The sequence below is a fragment of the Dreissena polymorpha genome, chromosome 9 (assembly GCF_020536995.1).
Source record: "Dreissena polymorpha isolate Duluth1 chromosome 9, UMN_Dpol_1.0, whole genome shotgun sequence".
NCBI classification, from domain to species: domain Eukaryota; kingdom Metazoa; phylum Mollusca; class Bivalvia; order Myida; family Dreissenidae; genus Dreissena; species Dreissena polymorpha.
In genome coordinates, this window is record NC_068363.1 from 93197983 (window position 1) to 93222900 (window position 24918).

The 24918-nt window shown below is 37.6% G+C and overlaps 2 protein-coding genes across 9 annotated transcripts in view; both read left to right on the forward strand.

Moving 5' to 3' along the window:
- The first annotated feature begins 10592 nt into the window (after positions 1 to 10592).
- LOC127846743 (uncharacterized) lies at positions 10593 to 15816 on the forward strand. Of its 2 annotated transcripts, XM_052378238.1 has the most exons (6): positions 10904 to 11126; positions 11777 to 13669; positions 14292 to 14413; positions 14823 to 14927; positions 15187 to 15261; positions 15368 to 15816. In XM_052378238.1, the coding sequence occupies exons 2-6, from the start codon at positions 11782 to 11784 to the stop codon at positions 15665 to 15667; spliced, it is 2490 nt and encodes an 829-aa protein (XP_052234198.1). In that variant the 5' UTR covers positions 10904 to 11126; positions 11777 to 11781; the 3' UTR covers positions 15668 to 15816. The 2 variants fall into 2 exon arrangements, with proteins under 2 accessions (XP_052234199.1, XP_052234198.1); XM_052378239.1 differs by lacking the exon at positions 11777 to 13669 and having other exon boundaries at positions 10593 to 11126.
- Positions 15817 to 16735: 919 nt separating this feature from the next.
- LOC127846744 (uncharacterized) overlaps positions 16736 to 24918 on the forward strand; it is a 108280-nt gene continuing 100097 nt past the window's right edge. For 5 of the 7 annotated variants that reach the window (XM_052378240.1, XM_052378245.1, XM_052378243.1 and 2 more), the window contains exons 1-2: positions 16736 to 16915; positions 21459 to 21579. In XM_052378240.1, coding sequence (XP_052234200.1) covers positions 16842 to 16915; positions 21459 to 21579 — 195 coding nt within the window. In that variant the 5' untranslated portion in view covers positions 16736 to 16841. Of the gene's footprint in view, positions 16916 to 16970; positions 16990 to 21458; positions 21580 to 24918 lie in introns of those variants that run through there. The other 2 variants (XM_052378246.1, XM_052378244.1) reach the window with 2 other exon arrangements.

The window sequence follows — 24918 nt, forward strand, 5'->3', positions numbered from 1 at the left end:
TTGTTAATAGACTGATAAACAATTGAAAAAGTTTCATAATCTACAGATTAAAGAGCATTGTGCGTTGTTTTCATTGTTCATGGAATAAGAACCAATATCATAATTATGATGTGCAGCTCGCACTCAACATTGCCATAGGCAGATAATAACTAAAAGAGATAACAATTCCAGTTCATGTTATTGACTCTTGATGAAAAATCTGGAAAATGCATAGCATGCAATGTTTATGAATTTATTTGCTACTGCTGCTACTGCTGCTGCTACTGCTACTACTACTACTACTGCTACTACTACTACTACTGCTGCTACTACTGCTACTACTGCAACTGCAGCTACTCCTGCTACTGCTGCTACTACTGCTACTACTGCTACTGCTGCTACTGCTGCTACTGCTTCTACTGCTGGTATTGCTGGTACTGCTGCTGCTGCTACTGCTGCTACTGCTGCTGCTGCTGCTACTGCTGCTGCTGCTGCTACTTCTGCTGCCGCTACTGCTACTGCTGCTGCTGCTGCTACAGCTTCTACTGCAGCTACTACTACTATTGCAACAACTACTGCTACTGTTGGTGGTGCTGCAACTGCTACTACACTGCTACTACTACTATTACTACTCCTGATTCTGCTACTACTAGAACTACTACTACCACTACCACCAGTCCCACTACCACAATCACTACTACACTACCGCTACTACTACTACTACTACTACTACTACTACTACTACTACTACTACTACTACTACTACTACTCCTCCTACTACTACTACTACTACTACTACTACTACATTTATTACTACTACTACAACAACTACTACTACTTCTGCTACTACTACTACTACTACTACTACTACTACTACTACTACTACTACTACTACTACTACTACTACTTCTACTACTACTGCTACTACTACTACTGCTACTACTACTACTACTACTGCAGCTACTTCTGCTACTACTACTACTGCTGCTACTCCTTCTACTGCTGCTACTGCTGTTACTCCTGCTACTGCTGCTACCGCTGTTTCTGCTACTGCTGCTGCTGCTACTACCGCTGCTGCTACTGATGCTGCTGCTACTGCTTCTACTGCAGCTACTGCTACTACTACAACAACTACTAATACTGTTACTGCTACTTCTGCTACTGCTGCTACTGCTACTACTGCTGCAGCTGCTGCTACTGCTGCTGCTGCTACTGCTGCTGCTGCCACTGTTGCTGCTGCTGCTGCTGCTGCTGTTATTGCTGCTACTAGATGCCGCTATTTTTACTTAAGCTGAAAAAGTTACTATAACATCTTGCTTGCAGATGAAAAAATTACACCCACACCGGTCGACATACAACACTTGCGCGATATTGGCTCGATATATCGCGCGAGTGTTGTATTGAGCGTCGAGAGAATGTCGTATGTCGACCTAGTGATTTTTAGGTCGACAGGCTACATTTTCGCGATATTGAATGTCGCGCGTCGTATCATGCGTCGAGAGAATGTCGAGAGAATGTCGAAGCAACATTCAAGCGACATTCTCTCGACGCTCAATACGACGCGCAACAAATCAGTCGACAGTCAAGATTTTCTGCGATATTTTTTTCTAAAACCCAGCGCAATATGCGACACTCAAATATTGATTGTCGCATGATTGTCGCGCGTAGACACGCGACACTCAACTTGGCCCTATCCGGATTCCATACTGAACAAATAATCAGACAAAGTTCACAATAATTAACAAAAAACATAAGCATCAAATGTATAGATAGTACAATTTCAGAGGGGTACGAGTTGACTTCAAAAAGTGCGAGTTGACCAAAAAACGTGCGAGTTGATTACCGTGCGAGTTGTTTTTGTTACGAGTTAATCGGCACCCCAAAAAACTTCGTCAAAATGCTTTAAGCACAATAAACAGAAAAATCCCTTTTTCCCTTTTCCAGACGTTCATTGCACCCGAAAGCAACACACTGAAACATGTCGAATAACGATTGTCATGCATCAATATAACTTGTATAAAAAGAACTGTATTAATTAGGGATGGCAACGAATACCGATTTCGGTATTCGAATATTCGGTCACCCTTCCGAACAAATATTCGGATATTCGGTCAACATCTGTTGGAAAAAAGTCAACTTTGTTTATTGTACCATTACTCCATGAATTCTACTTTCGTTTTTACCGGAAGTTCACCGGAAGTGACTAAATATTGACACAGCGTTGCCGTCGCTAATTCGAAGCTGATTTTGTTGATTACTTTTTAAGTTTTTATTGTTAAAATTGAATGACAAAAACTGTTTTTAAACTATTAATATCGTACACCAACAATAGAACGAGAAACATAATATTACATGACGACAAAATAATTACATGACAAAACAGTTATATCTGCATATAATTAAAGCTGAACTTAAACGAATTATGTACATAGCCACAACACACTTTAAACCTGTTAAACAGACTAAACAGTCAGTCTTTTAAAGTTGCCACGTTTAAAAGACACTTGGATCGGCGACTTCTTATCGGATGATGTCGTGAAATACTTCCAAGCAGCGGAAGGCGTATGTGGCATTTTGCTTGGACAGATATTTACTTTATGCGTGTAACAATTATAATATTTCAATTAAATGAGGGTGCAATACCAAAAACATTTCTTTAAGTATAATACCTGATTGAATATTGAGTAATTAATTAATGTTTAAACCATACGATACGCAAATACTCATTAGAGGTTGAGTAAATTATTTTCTAAAAGCTTTTTTGATTGGACAACGTGATTATAACCATACGATCTGTTTTGTTTTTCACACCAAGTCGGCTCTTTCTTTACTCATTTAATCTTTGATCATTTTAAATGTAATTCGAGTTATTAGATCAAGACGGGTCGGTGTTTTAATTGCCATACGGTCTTATTTGTTTTTTACACAAAGTTGGCTTTTCCTTTACTCATTTAATCTTTGATAATTTTAAATGTAATTCGAGTCATTGGATCAAGTGCAGGTCGGTGTTTTGATTGCAGACGCGATTTGCACCTATCATAATTTTGACACAAAGTGTCTGGCTTTGTTAGCGGGATTTATGACCGGTATACTGTCATCACCATAGCGACGCATTATCGCGCCAACCGGAATAAACATTATGACACGGGGAACAACTTTTTTGACAATGTTTGAAGCAAATTTTACGAATACAAAGTCTTTGAAATTACTCGATTTTTTATTTTTTCTTCCGAATATTCGATTCGGAAAACAGTATCCGAATATTCGGCCCGGGACCGAATATTCGGATATTCGGATATTCGTTGACATCCCTAGTATTAATATAACACGATATTGAGTGTCAAAGTTAACGATGTTTTTCACATTGTCATAAACCGCATAAAACTGTCTTATGCACTAGTTGAAATTCTTCTATTTGAAAAAAAGTCACCACTTATCGGTGGGTTTACATCCATAAACATCAATTTGTGAACCCCATAAAGTCACGTGATGCTGCGATCGGTATACTACATCAGGTTATGGGAGTGAAAACACTCGAACATGAAATAAATTAACAAGAGTTTTATTATCAAAACAAATTTATATGTTCTCGTCTGAAAATAATGCCTCATTTTCAATTTTAAACAAAGCACTAGTCATATGATTTTTTTAATTGGTGAACTCGATTATTTCCCCAATCTCAACATCCCATAAAACGCATTGTGCTTCCTCCTTCTTTAGGAATAGTTTTTTGGACAAACTAGTGTACACCAAGTATACATTTATAGGAAAACATTAATATATGATTGTGTACTATACAATTTTATGATATAATAAACAACACATACACACACTAATTTACTTGACTTATTCCTGTAAATTCCCAGTGGAGCATAGGACCGCAACAACTCCTCGCCAGCGCACTCTGTTCTGGGCCGTTCTCTTCAGCTGCGTTCACGTCATTCCGGCGTCTTTCACTTCGCTCTCGACAGACCTTCTCCACGTTTGCTTGGGCCGTCCCACTTTTCTGTTTCCCTGTGGGTTCCAGTCAAATGCTTGTCTCGTGACCTTGTCGGCTGGTTTGCGCAGTGTGTGACCTATTCATACCCCATTTCATTTTCTTGATGTCCTGATTGATGGGGTTCTGGTTGGTTCTCTTCCATAGGTATGTGTTGGAGATCTTCTCAGGCCACCTGATGTTGATGATGCGGACCCATAGAGGAGGACTGCCTTCACATTGGTGTTGAAGATGCGAACTTTGTAATGTTGTGATAAGGCCTTGGAGTTCCAGATGGGACGCAGGTTGTTAAACGCTACCCTTGCCTTGTTAATCCTGCTCTTAACGTCTTCAACTGTGCCGCCATCAATGTTGACCACGATTCCAAAGTAGACAAAGTGGTCAGTTTCCACTAGTTCATCTCCTTGCAGCTGTAGTGGCTGTTGCTGTCGGTTGTTCATACGCATCACCTCTGTCGTCTTGATGTTGATTTTCAGGCCGGTCTTTCTGCCTCCTTCGCTAGTCGGGTAAGCTTGGACTATGCATGCTGCTGTTTGTGGGACAGGTGACCGATGTCATCCGCAAATCCAGGTCCTCTAGGTTTTTGGTGAAGGTCCACTGGCTGCCAGTGTTGCTGCCCTCTGTGGTTCTTCTCATGATCCAGTCAATGAAAGACTTTAATGATCAGGAAAATTGTCGGCGAGAGCATACAACCCTGTTTCACTCCTGTTTTCACTGCAAAGGGGTCCGTCAGCTTCCCGTTGTGCATAATCTGGCAAGATGAGTCCTCATAAAGCTGCTGGGTTATGCTTATGAGCTTTTGCAGGATTCCATAGTGCTGCATTAGCTTCCAGATAGTTTCCCTGTCGACGCTATCGAATTCTTTTTCAAAATCCACAAAAGTTGTGTACAGCGGAGACTGCAATTCCATGGATTGTTAAATGATGATGCGCATAGTAGTGATATGGTTTGTACATGATCGATCTTGCCTAAACCCTGCCTGCTCTGCTCTAAGGCCCCCGTATATTGCCTCTTTCAATCTCTCTATGATGATACTGGTAAGCACCTTGCTGGGGATGGACAACAACATGATACCTCGCCAATTGCCGCACTGGGAGATGTCAACTTTCTTGGGAAGTTTTACCAAGTACCCAAGCTTCCAGTCGGCCGGCGCTTGCTCCTGCTCCCATATCTTTACCAAGAGAGGGTTGCTCCTGCTCCCATATCTTGACTAAGAGAGGGTGTAGAATCTCTGCTGCTGTTGTTGGGGGGGATGCCGTCAGGACCTGCTGCCTCGCCGTGTTTTAACGCTTGATGGCTTTGATGATCTCAGCCTTGGTTGGTGGATTGGTGTTGATACTGATGGGCTCTTCCGCTGGTGGTATTTTGGGAACTGTTTCTGATGGTGGACGGTTAAGGATTTCCCGGAAATGTTCCACCCAACGTCGTTTTGTGCCTCGTCAGTCACTTGTGATGACTCTGCCATTTTTGTTTTTCACCGGTTTGATTGGGTTGAAGCTTTTCCCTGAAAGGGCCCGTGTGATCTCGTACACTCTCTTTATGTTGTTTTGCTTAGATGCTGTTTTTGCTTCTTCTGTCAAGTTGTGCACATACTGTCTTTTGTCCTGTCTCGCGCTCTTCTTTACCTCCAGGTTCACCTCCCAATACTGTGCACTAAGGTCTGTCGTCTGCTGTTGATTGCAGCACTTATTAATTTTCTGTTTCAGTTCCCTCCTCTCCTCCATCTTTTCCCATGTTCCCACCGACATCCACTCTTTCTGCTCTCATTTTCTCTTCCCTAGAACCATGGTGAAGGCATCCTTCCAGGTCTTCTGTATCTCTATCGAGTGGTTCTCTACTGTCTCTTCTTCGGTCAACTCTGTCAGCGCCTCAAACCTGTTACTGAGTACACAGGTGAACTCCTCTGCTTTCTTTCAGTCTTTCAGAAACTGGATGTTGAACTTGTAATGTGGCCTTCCTGAAGAGTCACAGGAGGATCTCAACTTGGTCTTCAGCGTTGCCACGAGAAACTGATGGTCGGAGGCTAAAAACAAGGAAGCAAAAGTTCTTAACAAAACTTAAGTGTGAATCAAACTCCTGGCTTACGAGCAACACAAAATTCAGACATCAGACAGAGATTAATCCAACTGCACTATAATGCATATTAAAGAGTCATGTTTAGAATGTTGTTACATACAGTGAGAAAATTCTAATGTCAAAATGAAAACATGTAAGGGCAAATAAATGAACCATTACCCATACAATTAGCTTATTCGTTCATTGGCATGTAAACCCTGCTGTTACTGTTACATGCAACAACTGCGCTGCTATGCATTGTACAGAGTAATGTCATCAGACCGAGATTTAACCAACTGCAGTAATGGATTGTTGAGTCAAGTCATCAGACAGAGATGTAATCAACTTCGCTATCAAGGCATTAGACCGAGATTTAACCAACTGCGCTTTGATGCATTTTAAAAAGTCAAGTCATCAGACCAAGCAGTAACCAACTGCTCTGTCATGCATTGTAAAGAGTCAAGTCATCAGACAGAGATGTAGCCAACTGCGCTATCATGCATTGTAAAGATTCAAGTTATCACACCGAGATGTTACCAACTGCGCTTTCATGCATTGTAAAGAGTCAAGTCATCAGACCGAGATGTAAACAATTGCGCTATCATGCATTGTAAAGATTCAATTTATCACACCGAGATGTTACCAACTGCGCTATCATGCATTGTAAAGAGTCAAGTCATCAGACCGAGATGTAACCAACTGCACTGTCATGCATTGTAAAGAGTCAAGTCATCAGACCGAGATGTTACCAACTACGCTCTCATGCATTGTCACGAGTAAGGTCATCAGACAGAAATGTTACCAACTGCGCTCTAATGCATTGCTAAGAGTCAAGTAATCAGACAGAGATGTAACCAACTGGGCTGTCAAGCATTGTAAAGAGTAAAGTAATCAGACAGAGATGTAACCAACTGCACTATCATGCATTGTTAACTCAAGTCATTAGACCGATATGTAACCAATTGCTCTATCATGCATTGTTCAGTCAAGTCATCAGGCCAAGATGTAACCAAGTAAGCTGTCATGTTTTGTTGAGTGAAGTCATCAGAACAATGTGTAACCAACTGCGCTGTCATTTATTCTTAAGAGTCAAGTCATCAGACAGAGATGTAACCAACTGCACTGTCATGCATTGTAAAGAGTCGAGTCAACAGACCAAGATGTAACCACCTGTGCTGTCGTGCATTGTCAAGAGTCAAGTTATCAGACCGAGATGTAACCAACTGCACTGTCATGCGTTGTAAAAAGTCAAGTTATCACGCCGAGATGTTACCAACTGCGCTCTCATGCATTGTCATGAGTAAAGTCATCAGACAGACATCTAACCAACAGAAAAAAAAATTCTGAAAAAAAATACTATCAAATATATATATATATATATATATATATATATATATATATATATATATATATAAATATATATATATATATATATATATATATATATATATATATATATATATATATATATATATCTATATATATATATATATATATATATATATATATATATATATTTGATAGTGAATTTTTTTTTCAGAAAAGTTAATTTGATACTGAATTTTTTTCCAGAAAAGTTAATTTTTCGTTATAATATGATAATTTATCATTCAAAATGATGTTTTCACTAATTAATATCATAGCCACACGCTAACCACCTGTGCCTTCACCCTACGATATAACGTTTTTAGCATTGCAAAATTTTACGCGCTTGCGTTGAAGAACGTTTGACACACTAATGCATCTGCTTGTTGTTCAAGAGGTTAACTTCACCATTGTTAGCTCTACTGCCTTAGCTTTACTGCCAAAGGCAGAAGAGCTTATGGGATGGCATGGTGTGTGTGTGTGTGTGTGTGTGTGTGTGTGTGTGTGTGTGTGTGTGTGTGTGTGTGTGTGTGTGTGTGTGTGTGTGTGTGTGTGTGTGTGTGTGTGTGTGTGTGTGTGTGTGTGTGTGTGTGTGTGTGTGTGTGTGTGTGTGTGTGTGTGTGTGTGTGTGTGTGTGTGTGTGTGTGTGTGTGTTGTGTGTGTGTGTGTGTGTGTGTGTGTGTGTGTGTGTGTGTGTGTTAGACTTTTCTTGTTTATCCGATAAAGTCCACAGTTTTCATCCGATTCTTTTCAAACTTGTTTCAGTGTCTTTATATTAATGAGGACTCGAACCCTATTGATTTTCAGGTCACTGGGTCAAAGGTCAAGGTCACAGTGACTCGAAATAGTAAAATGGTTTCCGGATGATAACTCAAGAATGCTTAGGCCTAGGATCATGAAACTTCATAGTTACATTGACCATGACTGGCTTATGACCCCTTTTTATTTTCAGGTCGCTAGGTCAAAGGTCAAGGTCACAGTGACTCGAAATAGTAAATGGTTACTTTTTCTTGTTTATCCGATTAAGTCCACAGTTTTCATCCGATTCTTATCAAACTTGTTCAGTGTCTTTATATTAATTAGGACTCAAACCCTATTGATTTTCAGGTCACTGGGTCAAAGGTCAAGGTCACAGTGACTCGAAATAGTAAAATGGTTTCCGGATGATAACTCAAGAATGCTTAGGCATAGGATCATGAAACTTCATAGTTACATTGATCATGACTGGCTGATGACCCCTTTTCATTTTCAGGTCGCTATGTCAAAGGTCAAGGTCACAGTGACTCGAAATAGTAAAATGGTTACTTTTTCTTGTTTATCCGATTTAGTCCACAGTTTTCATCCGATTCTAATCAAACTTGTTCAGTGTGTTTATATTGATGAGGACTCAAACACTATTGATTTTCAGGTCACTGGGTCAAAGGTCAAGGTCACAGTGACTCGAAATAGTAAAATGGTTTCCGGATGATAACTCAAGAATGCTTAGGCATAGGATCATGAAACTTCATAGTTACATTGATCATAACTGGCTGATGACCCCTTTTCATTTTCAGGTCGCTAGGTCAAAGGTCAAGGTCACAGTGACTCGAAATAGTAAAATGGTTACTTTTTCTTGTTTATCCGATTAAGTCCACAGTTTTAATCCGATTCTTTTCAAACTTGTTCAGTGTCTTTATATTAATGAGGACTCGAATCCTATTGATTTTCAGGTCACTGGGTCAAAGGTCAAGGTCACAGTGACTCGAAATAGTAAAATGGTTTTCTGATGATAACTCAAGAATGCTTATGCCTAGGATCATTAAACTTCATAGTTACATTGATCATGGCTGGTAGATGATCCCTATTGATTTTCAGGTAACTATGTCAAAGATAAAGGTCACAGTGACTCGAAACAGTAAAATGGTTTCCGGATGATAACTCCAGAATGCTTACGCCTAGGATCATGAAACTTCATAAGTGCATTGATCATGACTGGCATATGACCCCTATTAATTTTCAGGTCAAAGGTCAAGGTCACAGTGACTTAAAACAGTAAATTGGTTTCCGGATGATAACTAAAGAATAATAATGCCTAGGATCATGAAACTTATAGGTACATTGATCATGACTGGCAGATGATCCCCTATTGATTTTCATGTCACTAGGTCAAATGTCAAGGTCACAGTGACAAAAAACGTATTCACACAATGCTGCCACTATAACTGACAGCCCATATGGAGTATGTTTTACAAACAGCCCTTGTTTAAAAAGAGCAATATCGAAGCAATAAGTCCAGAATGACTTCCCCTTGAATATGAGAAAATTTTGAAATCCCGTTTGTTTACGCAATTAATTCCACAGTTTTCATGCAATTACTTCCAAATTTGCACAGTATTTTTATATCAATGAGAACTTGAACCCTATTGAATATGAGCAGTATCGGAGAAATAAGTACACAATAATCTCCCTTTATATTTGAGAAAATTCTCCTTGTTTGCGCGATTAAGTACACAGTTTCCATCTTATTCTTTCCAAACTTGCACAGTGTTTATAGCAGTAGAGCGATTCATGCCCTCATCGGCCTCTTGTTAAGAAGAAGTATATCCCCGCAATTTGAATGACGAGTACAATCATGCGTGCTTTGTGGGGATTATTATACGGGCAGTTTTGAAATTACATCATATACCATTATACACGTATACGAATTGAAACAAACGGCAGCACAGCTATCATTTTGAAAGTTAAATAAGTTGCCGTAGGCGCCGGGAGGAGGGGGGGGGGGGGGGTCAGTGCGACAGGTTCGCCAAATAGTCTGGGGCCAGTCGTGGGAGAAGGGAAACATATGCGGTATGTTATTGAAATATTACAATAGGCATGCATGTAACATCTCATTTTCAAACTTGCGCATTAATCGCATCAAAAGAGATCTAGACCATACAATGCACGACAACGCACGTGCAAATGTGCGCTATTTGCGAAGATACATATACTATACAGTTGATGTTCAAATGCATCATTTTTCTCATTCCGTGATATTGTTTTAACAGAGACTACAGTAGGCTACGTCTCTGATTTTAGTATACAAATAGAGATCTATAAGTTTATATGAAGTGAAAACACCAAAAATAAACAACGGTTCCGATAGACACCTTTTAACATGGCATATACTGTTAGATGCGCATAATTTCACTTTAAATAATCGAAATAGGGGTATTTCTATAAAAATTGCCAAACTTTTGTCACTCGAGCCATGCATGGTTTTCGATGGAAGTTTTGGAGCAATTTTGAAAATATTGTTCATTTATAATTGTTAAATTAATAGTTTTAAATAGTTTGTATGTAAAGATGATCTATTCAACATTTTAAATAATACATGTAACTCACCAGTCACGACAAATACAGGAAAAAACAGTTGTCACTTCTCCAAATACCTAATTATAGAAGCATATTTTTCAAATAATGAAGCAAATTTATATAAAGGTTATGCATTTAATCCGTATACAGGGCCTTTAAAAAACAATTTTTATTCATTCAGTACTAGTCTAAAAATTATAAATGGAAAAAAAAGATTTTGTTTTGTGTCACTAGAATTGTCGTCATTACCGCAACTTAATTAATATTTTCTTCCAGTGGTATATATGGTTTATTGTAACCTTTGTTTTATGACGTATGCAAAAGCTTGTTTGGGCGCGAACGTTTTAACAACAGACGAGGCCGCGAATTCATGAGCTGAAATAATTAAAAGGCATAGGTAAGCTTGCATTGTATTGTCGTATGTTTTTTACGCATCATTACCGTATGCTGATAAATAACAAAATGATATGTAAAAGCACAAACATGTTTTGTATTTATGATGAGTTGATATTCGATCTTGATATCATGCAGTGTAACGAGTGAACAAATCTCTGTCAGTCAGACGCACATGAAAAAAATGCTAAAAATAAACATTACCGAAACGCTCATTACCGAAACGTTAAAATCGTTTCGATAATGATGCAATCGTTTCGGTAATGACGGCTGCATTATAATATTCTAATATTAGCAATTATAATAAAGTGGGTTACGTAAATAAAATAATTTAATGTCAATTCGTGAATAAAATAACGTACAACTATAAGCGTAAAGATGTGAAACATGTTTTTAAAGATATTCTATAGAAATAATTTTGACGAAAGAGTTAGATCTATTATTTATTTTTTTAAATAGTTTGTAATAAATTGTCATCATAAAGAGTACATGTAAATTTTCACCCAGTTTAAAAAAGGCCCGTATATTATTTTTTTAATTGTAAAAAAAGTATATGTGTGCGACAATTGTAAAAAAAAGATAGATATGCACCGTTTCGGAAATGACGATTTTTTTGCTACATATGTTATTGTAGCAAACCCTATTCTCATTCAGGAAGTATGGCGTTGACAAGCGGCGAAAGATCGGCGCTATGGCGCAAAAGACAGAGAAATGATACAGAAAAACACGAAAAGTACAAGCAAAAAGAAAGAGAGCGATATTTGAAAAGGAAGGAAAGGGGCAATATAAAATTAGTTCACGACATGTCCGAAAGAGAAAAAAGATCAAAGCGACGTGCATGGAAGATTAGCAGTAAAACCTACAGAGATCGAACGAAAAAGATCACAGCGGCATTGAAATTAACCATGACACCCCCGAATTCCCCACCAGACAATGGACCAGGGCCAAGCCGAGAGATACAGAACAGGGACAGAGGCCGAAGAAAAAAGAATTTAAATAGATCAAAAGCATACAGAGAACAGTTTAAATTAAGAATAGCACTCAACAAAGAAAGACGCATGAAAGATATGTACAAGAAGAGGTACTACAGGTTAAAAAACAAGAACATTAAGCGCACTGAAAGTCAAATTGATAATGAAGTGGAAATAATAATGAACGATAGAGCGAAGACAAAGACCGCCATTACCATGTACTCGATACTTATAAATAACATAAGAAAGAGGTATTCAAATGCTGAAACCGCCGAAAAGAGAATGCTAAAAAAATTGATATATAGGGAAGCAGTATTACGCAAATACGGGATAGGGGATTTTGCCAAAAAAGCAACCGGGATTTCAGAGAGTAGAATACGGGTGCACGCAAACACACCACGAAGACAGAGAAGCACAGTTTTCCAGAAAAACATAACAGACTTCTTTGAAAGAGATGATAACTCGAGAATCAAGGCCGGAAAGAAATCAACCATCACAAGAAGAAAAGTGAAAAAGCAGATTCGATTAATGAATGATAGTTTAACAAACTTGCACAAGAAATTTCTTTATGAAAACAGCTCCAACATCAGTTTTAGTCTTTTTGCAAGGTTGAAGCCTTTTTGGATAAAACGAGCCACTGAGAAAGACCGCGAAACTTGTTTGTGCAAAATTCATGAAAATCCCATATTAAAATTAAATAAACTTGCAAGTGAAGGTGTGTTCGAACACCGCGATCTGAACACCTTAATACAAGATATCACGTGCGATACAAACTCAATGTCCTGCATGTACCGCACGTGCACAGAGTGCAAGGACAAAGCATTTAAAACTAATGTCGTGAAGAGTAACATAAATACTGGAAAAATCATTGAATGGAAAATGTGGAAGAACAAAAGAATTGAAAGAGAAATAACCCTGAATGGCGAAAAGCAAGTTAAGAAATCAAACATGACTTTAAAAAGCCAAGAAAGTGGGACTATAGAAACGCTCATTTATGAATTGCATGAGGAGATTTCACGACTTGCAAGACATGAATTTAACATTAAGCACCAGTATATAAGGCTCCATCAACTGAAACAAAATTTAACAGATAACGAGGTTATCATACATATTGATTTCTCAGAGAACTATCAATGTAAATATGCATCTGAGATTCAGAGTGTACATTTCGGTTCGTCAAAACACCAAATTTCTATTCACACCGGTGTCGCCTATTTCAAATCCAAGCATATATCTTTCGCAACCGTATCGGACGATTTGAAACACTCCCCTCCTGGAATATGGGCACATCTCGATCCTATCCTCTTGCACATCCGGCGGACCACTCCTGACATCGATAAAATCCATTTCGTCTCCGATGGGCCTACCACACAATACAGGTGTAAATCAAATTTCTACCTCTTTTCTACGAAAATTTTCGAGTATGGCTTTGTAAATGGCGGAAGTTGGAATTTTATGGAGGCAGGACACGGCAAGGGCGCCCCTGATGGTATTGGAGCCGTAGTCAAGCGTGAGGCGGATACACTCGTCAACACCCATGAGACGGACATAACGGGTGCTAGTGCTTTAATGAGAGGTAATTTAGCACAGACTTGATTAATGTGTTTGAAAATATTAACCCTTTGCATGCTGGGAAATTTGTCGTCTGCTAAAATGTCGGCTGCTTAATTTCTAAAATTAACATTTTCGATTTTTTTCAAAGAATATTATCAGAAATATCAGAATAGCAAACAGTTTGGATCCTGATGAGACGCCACGTTCTGTGGCGTCTCATCTGGATCCAAATTGTTTGCAAAGGCCTTCAAAATTCTCTTTCCGCACTGAAAGGGTTAACAACAGGTTACACTGATTTCACTACAGTTTTAAATTACATTTTCTAAAGATCCAATTAAATATTAATGTTTTAAGTAATGGAATGTAAATGGAAAAACTCGCAGCACAACCAAAATACATAATACTGTAGATCATTGATTCCATACTCGACTATCGGTAGTTTTAAATACATAAATTCACGTTTAAACCTATATACTGGTGTGATTTAAGAATATTTTTTTACATTTTGCTACTTGAGACTTACGCCATTAATACCATTCATGTAATTTGAATGACAGACTGTCAATAGTCGGTACTTTCTGAGTTTATTATTATTAAGATATGGAAAAAAAATCTCATATAGTACTTACGATTTTTTTCACAAGGTCTGGAGAAACTAGGAAGCCGTTTGATGATCTTCGAAGTGAAAAACGATGACATCACGCAACAGGAAGCTGCTATTCCAACAAAGATTACCGGCGTTCCAGAGACGATGAAACTCCATCAGGTGGGCAATTTTAAATAGCATTTTGTAATGTATATTTAGAGACTGGTGAGAATAACTTTCGACAAAATTTAACGATCATATCTCTATAAACTTTAGCGCCGTGACCACTAGCAAATGCGGGGTGGGGGAATGTAGTGTGCGCATCCTGCCCGCGCCCCCGAAAAATGCAAGACCGTACGTTAAATATATTGAAGCCAGTACATTTACCTCGTGAAATGACTCTATATGGATCATTTAAAAACACAATCAATATATTGTACATTTCCAATTATAAAATGACTAAATTTATCTTACAAAGTATATAACAACCATTACGTTTTTGCACAATAATTTCTACTTGACTTTTACAATTGGACGACTACGCCCAAACCCCACCTCAAATCTAAGGCACAGTCTTGTTCTGTTTCAGGTTGTTGTCAAAGAAAGCGGGACAGTTCAGTCAAGAATCCTGAGTTGTTTCTGTTCACCGGATTGTTCATGTTACCAACCGGTTACAACCAATTTCAATGTCCAGGTTAAATATATTTGTTTAACATACTAGTACCTTAAATACATGAATTATTTTTTTTTAAAGATTTATATATTGAAAACATATGTCGTCAGTTTAAGTATCTGCATTGCGCCTTGCAAATAGTGCATACTGCTTATGTGATGCTCGATGTTTATTATAAAAACAGTATTGACTCATTTTGACAGCAGATAGTATTGCCTAAAGTATTGTTTCTAATTATTTTTTTTATGCAGACTGTTTTATTGTTATTTTTTAATTCCAGCCGTTTGCAAATCCCGCACCGTTGGATGACGACAGCATCGTAGGTCCACAAAACGGGGCTGATCTTCCTTGTCAGGTAATTGTTGTTTGATCAACATCGACAAAAGGGATACAACACTGACCATTTTTGAAATTATTATAGTTTCGTGAACTATTTATAATGACTATTTATTGAATTGCAGATTCTCAATGTACCAGTCAGTATTGACGAGAGTCTAGTTGACAGCTATTGTTTGGTCGAGTATGATAATAAACCATATCCAGGAAAGATTACCGAAGTAGACGACATCGGTGTGAAAGTTAGTGCAATGCATTGTGTCGGTATCAATCGATATTTCTGGCCTTTACATAAGGACGAATGCTGGTACGAAAAAGATCGTATCATTACCATGTTACCCTGTGAACCAGAGAAGTTGAGTGGCCGTCACCAGGCCCTACCTCTACCAATATGGGAGGCAGTGAAAGACAAATATGATCTTTAAACATTATCCTTTGATATGAAAATGTTTTTCGGGTTGTATTTTTGTGTTGCATGTACGTAAAAATCGGGATTAACAATCATTGAATTCATATTCTGTTACGACTATTGTGTCGAGTATTAATTGGTCATTATATCATAGTGTATAATGTGCCTATTACATACACATGTAATAGGCACAGTATGCACTTTAATTTAACGACCAATTAATACTTGACACAATAGTCGTAACAGAATATGAATTCAATGATAGTTAATCCCGATTTTTTTGTGATGAATATGCTCGATTTAATAAAGTTCCGATTCCATATACATTTATAATTGCGCTTTGTGCTTTTACTATACTGTTTTATTCCGAAATTTTCTTTGTGTAACAAAACATAAATATCATCCATGTTTCTATCATTACCGCAACAGTTCGTCATTTCCGTAACGCAAACTATTTGTGATGGATTTAATGAACAACGACGTTTATATAAGTCACTTCTTTATGCATTGTGCTAAAAACTATTTAAAACAAATACTATCTGTCTAAAACTGGAAGCATAACGTTCGTAAACTTATCAAAACAGAAAAGTGTCGATATTTTTCGTTGCGGAAATGATGATTAAAGAAAGATAACTCTGAAAACTATATTTGATATGAAAATATTCTATATTTTCGCAACGGCATGTTAAGGTTGACCATACAAATCAACACAACTTTCAAATTTGCGGCAGACGCTTTGGAGTTTTTGATAGGAGTAAACTGAAGGTTAGTTGCGGAAATGACGTTGAGATGACACTTGACTTATTCAAAACGCTCTATTATGAAGAAAGGCACTTCTGATGCACGGACATATAACAATATCGATTAAACAGAGACTATTAAATAAGACAAATTAATATTGCAACACTGAAATAACATTCTTTAATAATCGTTTGCTAGATCTTGAATGGCAAATTTTATAGAAATACCCATAGATTCACGAACTGGAAAAAAACAACAACATGAAAACATAAGTTAACAATTCAAAAAGTGGCGGGATTTTTTTGTTTTTGTCACATGACTGTGGTTACCATAGACTATGGTCACATGACACCTGTAATAATATATTGAATTTGAACTCGCCTGACCTGTTACAGGAGCTTGTGTATTGTTATTTTTAGACGGACTCATGGCTAACCGGAAGTGATATAATGGCAGACGACAGAAAGGGACTCGTTTCAGAACCTTTAGGCGACCACCACGCGGAATATTTGCCCGATACGACGTAAGTTGATGTAGTCGGTTGACAATCTATTTATAGCACGACTTGACACACTTTGCAGTTGTCGTCTTTTGAATGTAAAGTTTGGTTTTGTGCTACATGTTATTTTGTTCGTTGTTAAAATTAAACTATTACTTAAATCATTTGATTGTATGTTACGTTTGGTATAGAAGAGTTGTTGTCAATTGACTAAGTTAGTGTTCATTACACAGGTTCAGTGTACATGCATAAACTGGGAAGTTAAATCAATTGTACCTCCATACATGGCCATGGGGCTACCTAACCAACTGTGTGCCTGTTTCTAACACACATCCACTGCACAAGCATTCAAACACATGTTCTCATATACAAAATTACTTTAATTACATATATACCACTAGATTTGTTAAGATAAAATGAAGTAAGTAATACAAAATATAAAATGTTGGCAATATAGGCTAATGTAACTCGTCTGTAAAAAAATATATTTTGTAGACATTGAATTTGAACATGAAGAAATTATAGATTATTGAAAAATTTGATTATTTAATAACACAAAATCTGCTGTTTGAAGAAAAACTGATACTAAATTTTATATCAATACTTATACTTCTGCTCATAGCTTTTACATGCCTCATCGTAACATCAACATCAATCATATACACTAGATACATCCATACGTCAACTAACAAAAACTTCTAAGGAAAAGTACATAATACTAGCCAGCGACTTCAACTGCCCAGACATTGACTGGCCCAACCTTACTGTAAAGAATTTAGGAGCCACTGATAGAGATGTCCAACAAGCCCTGTTAGACCTATTCATAGATCATCGGCTCACCCAAGTTCATGACCAACCTACAAGGAACAATGACATACTCGACCTCGTATTAACAACTAACCCATCTCTGGTGAAAACGTCATCCTTAGTTCCTGGTATCAGCGACCATGCCATGGTGGTTACTGATATAGATATCATCCCCCAGAAGAATAAACAAAGGCCCAGAAAGATTTTTATCATACCACTGTATTGATATCTGCCTGATAAAACGTTGCCTGATATTTTTTTTTATATCACGGTCAACAGGAAGTTCTTATATCAGGCAATGTTTGGAGTTACGTGGGATATGCAATAAAGTCAACAATTTCTATCAACATGCATCAGGTTCAAGAAAACAAACAATTTGATACCAAGAACGTACATATTTTGTTCTAGTTTAAAGTCATAAATCACAAAAACGTTTATTTAAAAAAAATAACCACAGCCCGCACAACAGAAGTTCAACGACGTCATCATGGGACAATAAATCTTAAATATCAATATAGTCATTGCACTCGCAAGTGTTGCACAGAAAGTCAAGACAAATGAAACTGTATGTTAATCCTCAATTAGTTTAAACAAACGATTTAACACGCTTATGTCAATATTGACACCATCATCAAAATGTCATTTTCAAAACACTACTCCAATATGGCGTCTCCAAACTATTCGGTGAAGTGTGTTCTTCGATTAAATTTGTCGCTGCAGTCCATTCCTGATCCCCTATTTGAGATGTTTATAATTCAAGGGGGTGTACTCGTCATATTCGTAGTGCAAACAACTTTTTTTCTCTATAAGATGTTTAAAATAAGCGATTATTCGTGTAGTCTTTTTGAGCGCTGTTGCTACATGTATGTCAACGTGTAAAAGCCGAATCAGCAAAATCAGCGGGAATCCGTACATTTTAAATATACAAAATGGATTGTTTTGAAGATTTTTAGGAAAATGTGGTATGATAAACAGAAAAACAGGTTATTGCCCCATCGTTTTGTAATATATCAGGCTTGGCACGAAGAAAATAACGGCTCGGCAAGCCTCGCCGTTATATTGTTCTAAGCCTCGCCTGATATATTACAAAACGATGGGACAGTAACCTGTTATTCTCTATGTATTTTCTCTAAAGCCAACTGGGATTGCATCAACAAGAATAAGCAACATCTCTCAGCCACAGTCATCAATGAAGCTTAAAGCCAAGATTAAACCATTCAGGTATTATGGGAAGCTTAAAAAGCTGGCATAGAAAAGTCAATAAATAAACATGTATAGGGGGTACTGTCTAAAATGAGTAACAAGCACAAGTCTCTACCATGGCTTAACAAAAACCTGATAAGGATGATCAGACGCATATCAAGACTTTATAAACAAGTAATTAATGGAACACCTTTAAGTTCTTCCAGAAAGAATGTTAACAATCATTTAAGAATAAAAAGCAGAAATAAACCACTAAAATAACATGATACAAAAAGGCCTCAATGAAAACAGTACCAAATGCTTCTAGAGTTATGAAAAATCCCACAGACAAGATGGCTGCAGTGTTGCCCCACTGAAAAAGATGGGAGCGACAGTGAGTAGAAAGCTGATTGACCAGTTTAAATCCGCGTTCACCAAGGACACAGGAGAAACAAATCTTCCAGACTCTACAAAAAGATGTAGTACACAAGTACCTTCACTGAGCATCATTACAATGGACATTGAGAATCTCTTTTGTAACATCAAAACTGCCGAGCCTAAGGAGATGACAGGATTCAAAACTTAGTATTGAAGACCTGTGCCAGCCAATTAGCACCTGCACTTTCAAAAATCTTCAAAATATTCATTAACTTAGGAAAACTTCTCCGGGACTGGAAAGATGCTTTCATTTCACCTGTTTTTAAGAAAGGCGACGTCCACCTAACCGAAAATCCTAGACCTGTCTCCCTTACATGTGGTATATGAAAGCTCTTTGAATATATTATATGTACATCCTAAACCACCTGGACAAAAACAGCATTCTAACCTAACTTAACCATGGCTTTCGTGCTGGTTACTCCTGTGAAACATAATTACTGACCACTGTCCACATAGACACACGCTTTCAACTGGGTTCCGCTTTCAGCAAGGCCTTGGATACTGTCCAACATAAAAAGCTCCTACATAAACTGGAGCAGTATGGCATCAATGGTAACATCAACCACTGGCTGGAGGACTTCCTTACAGACAGGAGCATGAAAGTTGTGGTGGAAGGAGAGAAATTGAATCTGGCAACACTCGCCTCCTGAAGGCGTACCACAGGGCACAATCCTTGGCCCCCCTGAAGGCGTACCACAGGGCACAGTCCTTGGCCCCCCTGAAGGCGTACCACAGGGCACAGTCCTTGGCCCCCTGCTATTCTTCTGCCTCATCAACGATCTACTGGACTCAGTTAATCAGTTAAGTCATAGGTCCGCCTATTTGCCGATGATTGTTTTCTATATCTCACCATCAGTAGTCACCAGGATCATGAAATCTTACAGCAAGATTTGAATAAACTATAAATCTGGTCCAACACATGGGGCATGAGATTCAACGCCCAAAAATGCACTATCCTAACCATAAACAAGAAAACATCAAAATTCCATCAGCTTGATAACCACATCCTTCAACAAGTCCCAGAAAACCAATTATTGGAGTTATTATATCAGAAGACCTGAATTTGAGTTCACATATAAATAAGATCACCAAAAACTAATTCCACACTTGGCTTTCTTAGATGCAACCTGAAACACTGCCAGGAATCCTGTCGTAAATCACCATACTTGGACCTAGTAAGGTCTACTATAGAATATAGCTCAATTTTCTGGGATCCACACCATTAAAAAGATGTAGACATAGTTGAAAAGATCAAAAAACATTCGTCGAGATTCATCACCGGAGACTATACTACCAAAACACCTGGCTGCGTGACAAATATGCTGAAATGTATGAAGATCTCACCCCTCCAGGAGAGAAGAAAGGCAAATAGACTGATCTTCTATAAGTTGGTTTAGGGGCTGGTTCCAGCCCTGCTTAGCCAAGACTTCACTTCTCCAGTCCGCCAATCTAATTGTAGAGTTACTAGACTTTCTCAGACTTAACCCTTTGCATGCTGGGAAATTTGTCGTCTGCTAAAATGTCGTCTGCAGAATTTCTTAAATTAGCATTTTCTTCTATTTTTTTTCAAAGAATACTATCAGAATAGCAAACAGTTTGGATCCTGATGAGACGCCACGTTTTGTGGCGTCTCATCTGGATCCAAACTGTTTGCAAAGGCCTTTAAAATTCGGTTCCCGCACTGAAAGGGTTAAAAGCAGATAACATTGTTGAAAAAAAACACTAAATTACTTTAGATCTTCAATAATTATATAACAGTTATCATCGGACCTTAACCAAACTTCAGTGTTTGTTATGTTTAATATGTGCATAAAATAAAATATAATATATTAAACTGGGGCTGACTTTTATAAAATCAATTTTTACTATGGAGAACCACAATTACAAAACAATCATGCTATTCACACGTGAGCTGATATACAATAGATATAAACCAAACTTACGGTAAAATCTTAGGTGTACACTGTTTTAAATCATTTTATCATAGTAAACCTTTATAATAAAACCTAGTTTCCTCTTGAAGTGTTACTATGGCTACTTATATAAGAAGCCCGTTTGCAGTTTGGCTCCCTATATTCACCTTTTTTACATCCTATATGGACCAACATTTATAATCACTGTCGTCACTAACCAATGGCAGGTCAAGGACACATGATGTCGAGAGGAACAGGACTGAATCCCCGGGCCGGCCCTTGAAGTCTGCTGCCTCATCTGTAGGGCCGAAATCTTGGGGCAGGAAATCACGCAAGTCTGATGCCGAGGTATATAGTAGGACAATACAGCTCAAGCAAAACAATTGAATCTCGCTTTGGGAAATCATGGCTTAATGCATGTACAGAAAGTGCTGTCCACTGAATCAAGGGTGGTTAGCGTGTGGCTATGATATTAATTAGTGAAAACATTATTTTGAATGATAAATAATCATATTATATCGAAAAATCTACTTTTCTGAAAAGAAATAAACTATCAAATATATATGTAACAAGGTATTAAACTCGAAATCACCGAAAAACAGGGTGCATCGCTTTGAACAGCGATTACTTCATCAATTTTTTAAACGAGCTTTTCAAGGAAGTTGAGAATTCTGGTTTGAATAAGAAATGGTTGACGGAAGACTTCTTACAGGTGGTTTCAGTTGATAACTTAGTTTGCATCGAGCAATGGATGGGTATAGCAAGTTTGCCTAAGAACCTAGCTAGAGATTGTACTTGGAGGGGGGGTGGTTGGGTCAAGGTCACTGTTACTGAATCCTGTACGGACCACCAACCAAACATTCTCCTGTGGTTCTGGATGGAACCTTGGTTGCCTAGGCATGAGAACCAACCACTTCGCTAGCCCAGTCATTTTTTCCTTCTTTATAATGTGTTTCCCAATTACTTAAAAACTACAAATTTCCCAATTGCTGTCAAAAAATTCCCAATTGAAGGTTTCCAAATAAATAATAATTTATTTTTATATAAATAAAATGCAACATTAAGTAAGTTTCCATATGCAGCTGTATGGCTTTAACCTAAGTAAATTTAATATTGACAGCTTTACAACACATAAGTTATCAATTTATAAGTATTTTGGAGCAAAAAATAAAAAAACTGCCCAATTTGAAGTCTTCATGATGCTAATTTCCCCAATTTAAGAGTTTTCACGCACATTTTTCCCCAAGTGGGCTGGTAAAGGTACTTTTCCCATTCCGGCAAAAAAAATCGCTGTAGCCGAATGGTCAAGTACCTTGTTTTTAGCTCACTTGAGCACAACGTGCTCATGGTGAGCTTTTGTGATTGCCTTTTGTCCGACCTGCGTTGTCCGTCGTGCGTTGTCAACGTTTTGCCTTGTGAACACATAGAGGTCACATTTATTGTCTGATCTTCATGAAATTTGGTCAGAACATTTGTCCCATGGATACCTTGACTGAGTTCGAAACTGGGCCATGCTGGGTCAAAAACTAGGTCACTAGGTCAAAAAAAAGGAAAACCTTGTGAACACTGTAGAAGTCACATTTGATGCCCAATCTTCATGTAACTTTGTCAAAATGTTTGTCTAAATTATATGTTGGTTGAGTTCAAAAATGGTTCCGGTCCGTTGAAAAACATGGCCGCCAGGAGGCGGGGCAGTATTCCTTATATGGCTATAGAGAAACCTTGTGAACACTCTAGAAGTCACAATTTTTGCCCAATCATCATGAAACTTGGTCAAAACATTGGTTTTATTGATATCTTGGATGAGTTCGAAAATGGTCCAGATCGGTGAAAAAACATGGCTGCCAGGGGGCGGGGCAGTTTTCCTTATATGGCTTTAGTAAATCCTTGTTAACACTCTAGAGGCCACATTTATTGTCCAATCTTCATGAAATTTGATTGGAAGATTGGTCTCAATGATATCGTGGATGAGTTTGAAAATGGTTACGTTTTCTTGAAAAACATGGCTGCCAAGGGGCGGGGCATTTTTCCTAATATGGCTATATATGGCTATAGTAACATATTGTTAACACTCTAGAGGCCACATTTATTGTCCAATCTTCATGAAACTTGGTCAGAAGATTCACCCCAATAATATCTTGGAGGAGTTAAAAAATGATGCTGGTTGGTTGAAAAACATGGCTGCCAGGGGGCGGGGCATTTTTCCTTATATGGCTATTGTAAAACCTTGTTAACACTCTAGAGGCCACATTTATTTTCTGATCTTCATGAAACTTGGTCAGAAGATTTGTCCCAATGATATCTTGGATGAGTTTGAAAATGGTTTTGGTTGCTTAAAAAACATGGCCACCAGGGGGCGGGGCATTTTTCCTAATATGGCTATATATCATGCTTTAGTAAAACCTTGTTAACACTCTAGAGGCCACATTTATTGTCCGATCATCATGAAACTTGGTCAGATGATTTGTCCCAATGATATCTTGGATGAGTTCGAAAATGGTTCTGGTTGGTAGAAAAAACATGGCTGCCAAGGGGGCGTGGTATTTTTCCTTTTATAGCTATATTTAAACCTTGATAACACTCTAGAAGACATATTTATTGTATGATCATCATGAAACTTTGTCAGAAGATTTGTCCCAATGATATTTTGGACAAGTTCAAAAGTGGTTCCAGTTGCTTGAAAAACATGGCCACCAGTGGGCGGGGCATTTTTCCTTATATGGACTTATGAATTTTCATGAAGCTTTGTCAGTATATTTGTTTAAATGATATCTTGGATGTGTATGAAAATGGTTCTGGTCTGTTGAAAAACGTGGCTGCCAGGGTGTTCACTAGTCATGAAAGTTGGTAAGAACATGTTGCTCTAATGACATCTTGGGCTGCACAGAACAGGTCAGTTCCTTTGAATATCAAGTGAGCGACTTTGGGCCTTTCAGGCCCTCTTGTTTCAATGGAAGATATATATATGGGTTTTGATATAACAAACAACTAGTCAACTTAACTTTATATACTTTGAATCTTGTACCTGGTAATGTTAGAAAAAATCATCATCTGAATTTTTTTATAATTATAGGAAGATCATGAGGACAATCAGGTATTATTGAAAGAAAAGTAATTAAAGAAGACTTCTATTACTGACAATTACTGACATACTTTTCTGTGTTTCCAATTTATTCTGTTTATACTGATTCAATAAGAGGAATTTGAAAAACAGAATCATTTATGTATGAAAGGTTTACAGCTTTTTACATCAACATGAATTTGCTTTGGTTAACATTTCTTGTGTGGTTGATACATGTATATCTATGGGTCCTTACCATAAATGAAGTGTTTGTTTGTATAAAAATTTTGTTATTTGTTATTTGCTAAAATGATAGATTAAAGGTGTTATTAAGAATGATAGTGATATTAAGTAATGTTTTTATGTGATTTAATTTTTTATATGAAACAAATTATTTTTACATGAAAAATATTTTCAAATAAAAAAAGTTAGCCTTGTTTTAGATGCAACGGAAGTGAGCCTGGTTTTCTAACAAGATTATATTTGTTTACTTAAGAGATGTACCATATTGCCATGAATGAATAATTGAACATCTTTAATCAAAGTGTTCAAGTCTGATCATTATTTATGTGTGTTGGTTAGTCAAACATGACATTGTGTACACAAATTATTATCTATTCATCCTT

Excerpts from the sequence above, each read along its gene's own strand:
- LOC127846743 (XM_052378238.1), top strand. The coding sequence starts at position 11,782 with ATGGCGTTGACAAGCGGCGAAAGATCGGCGCTATGGCGCAAAAGACAG. Across the intron at positions 13,670-14,291 it reads TGCTAGTGCTTTAATGAGAG|GTCTGGAGAAACTAGGAAGC; the intron begins GTAATTTAGCAC and ends TTTTTTCACAAG. Across the intron at positions 14,928-15,186 it reads CAACCAATTTCAATGTCCAG|CCGTTTGCAAATCCCGCACC; the intron begins GTTAAATATATT and ends TTTTAATTCCAG.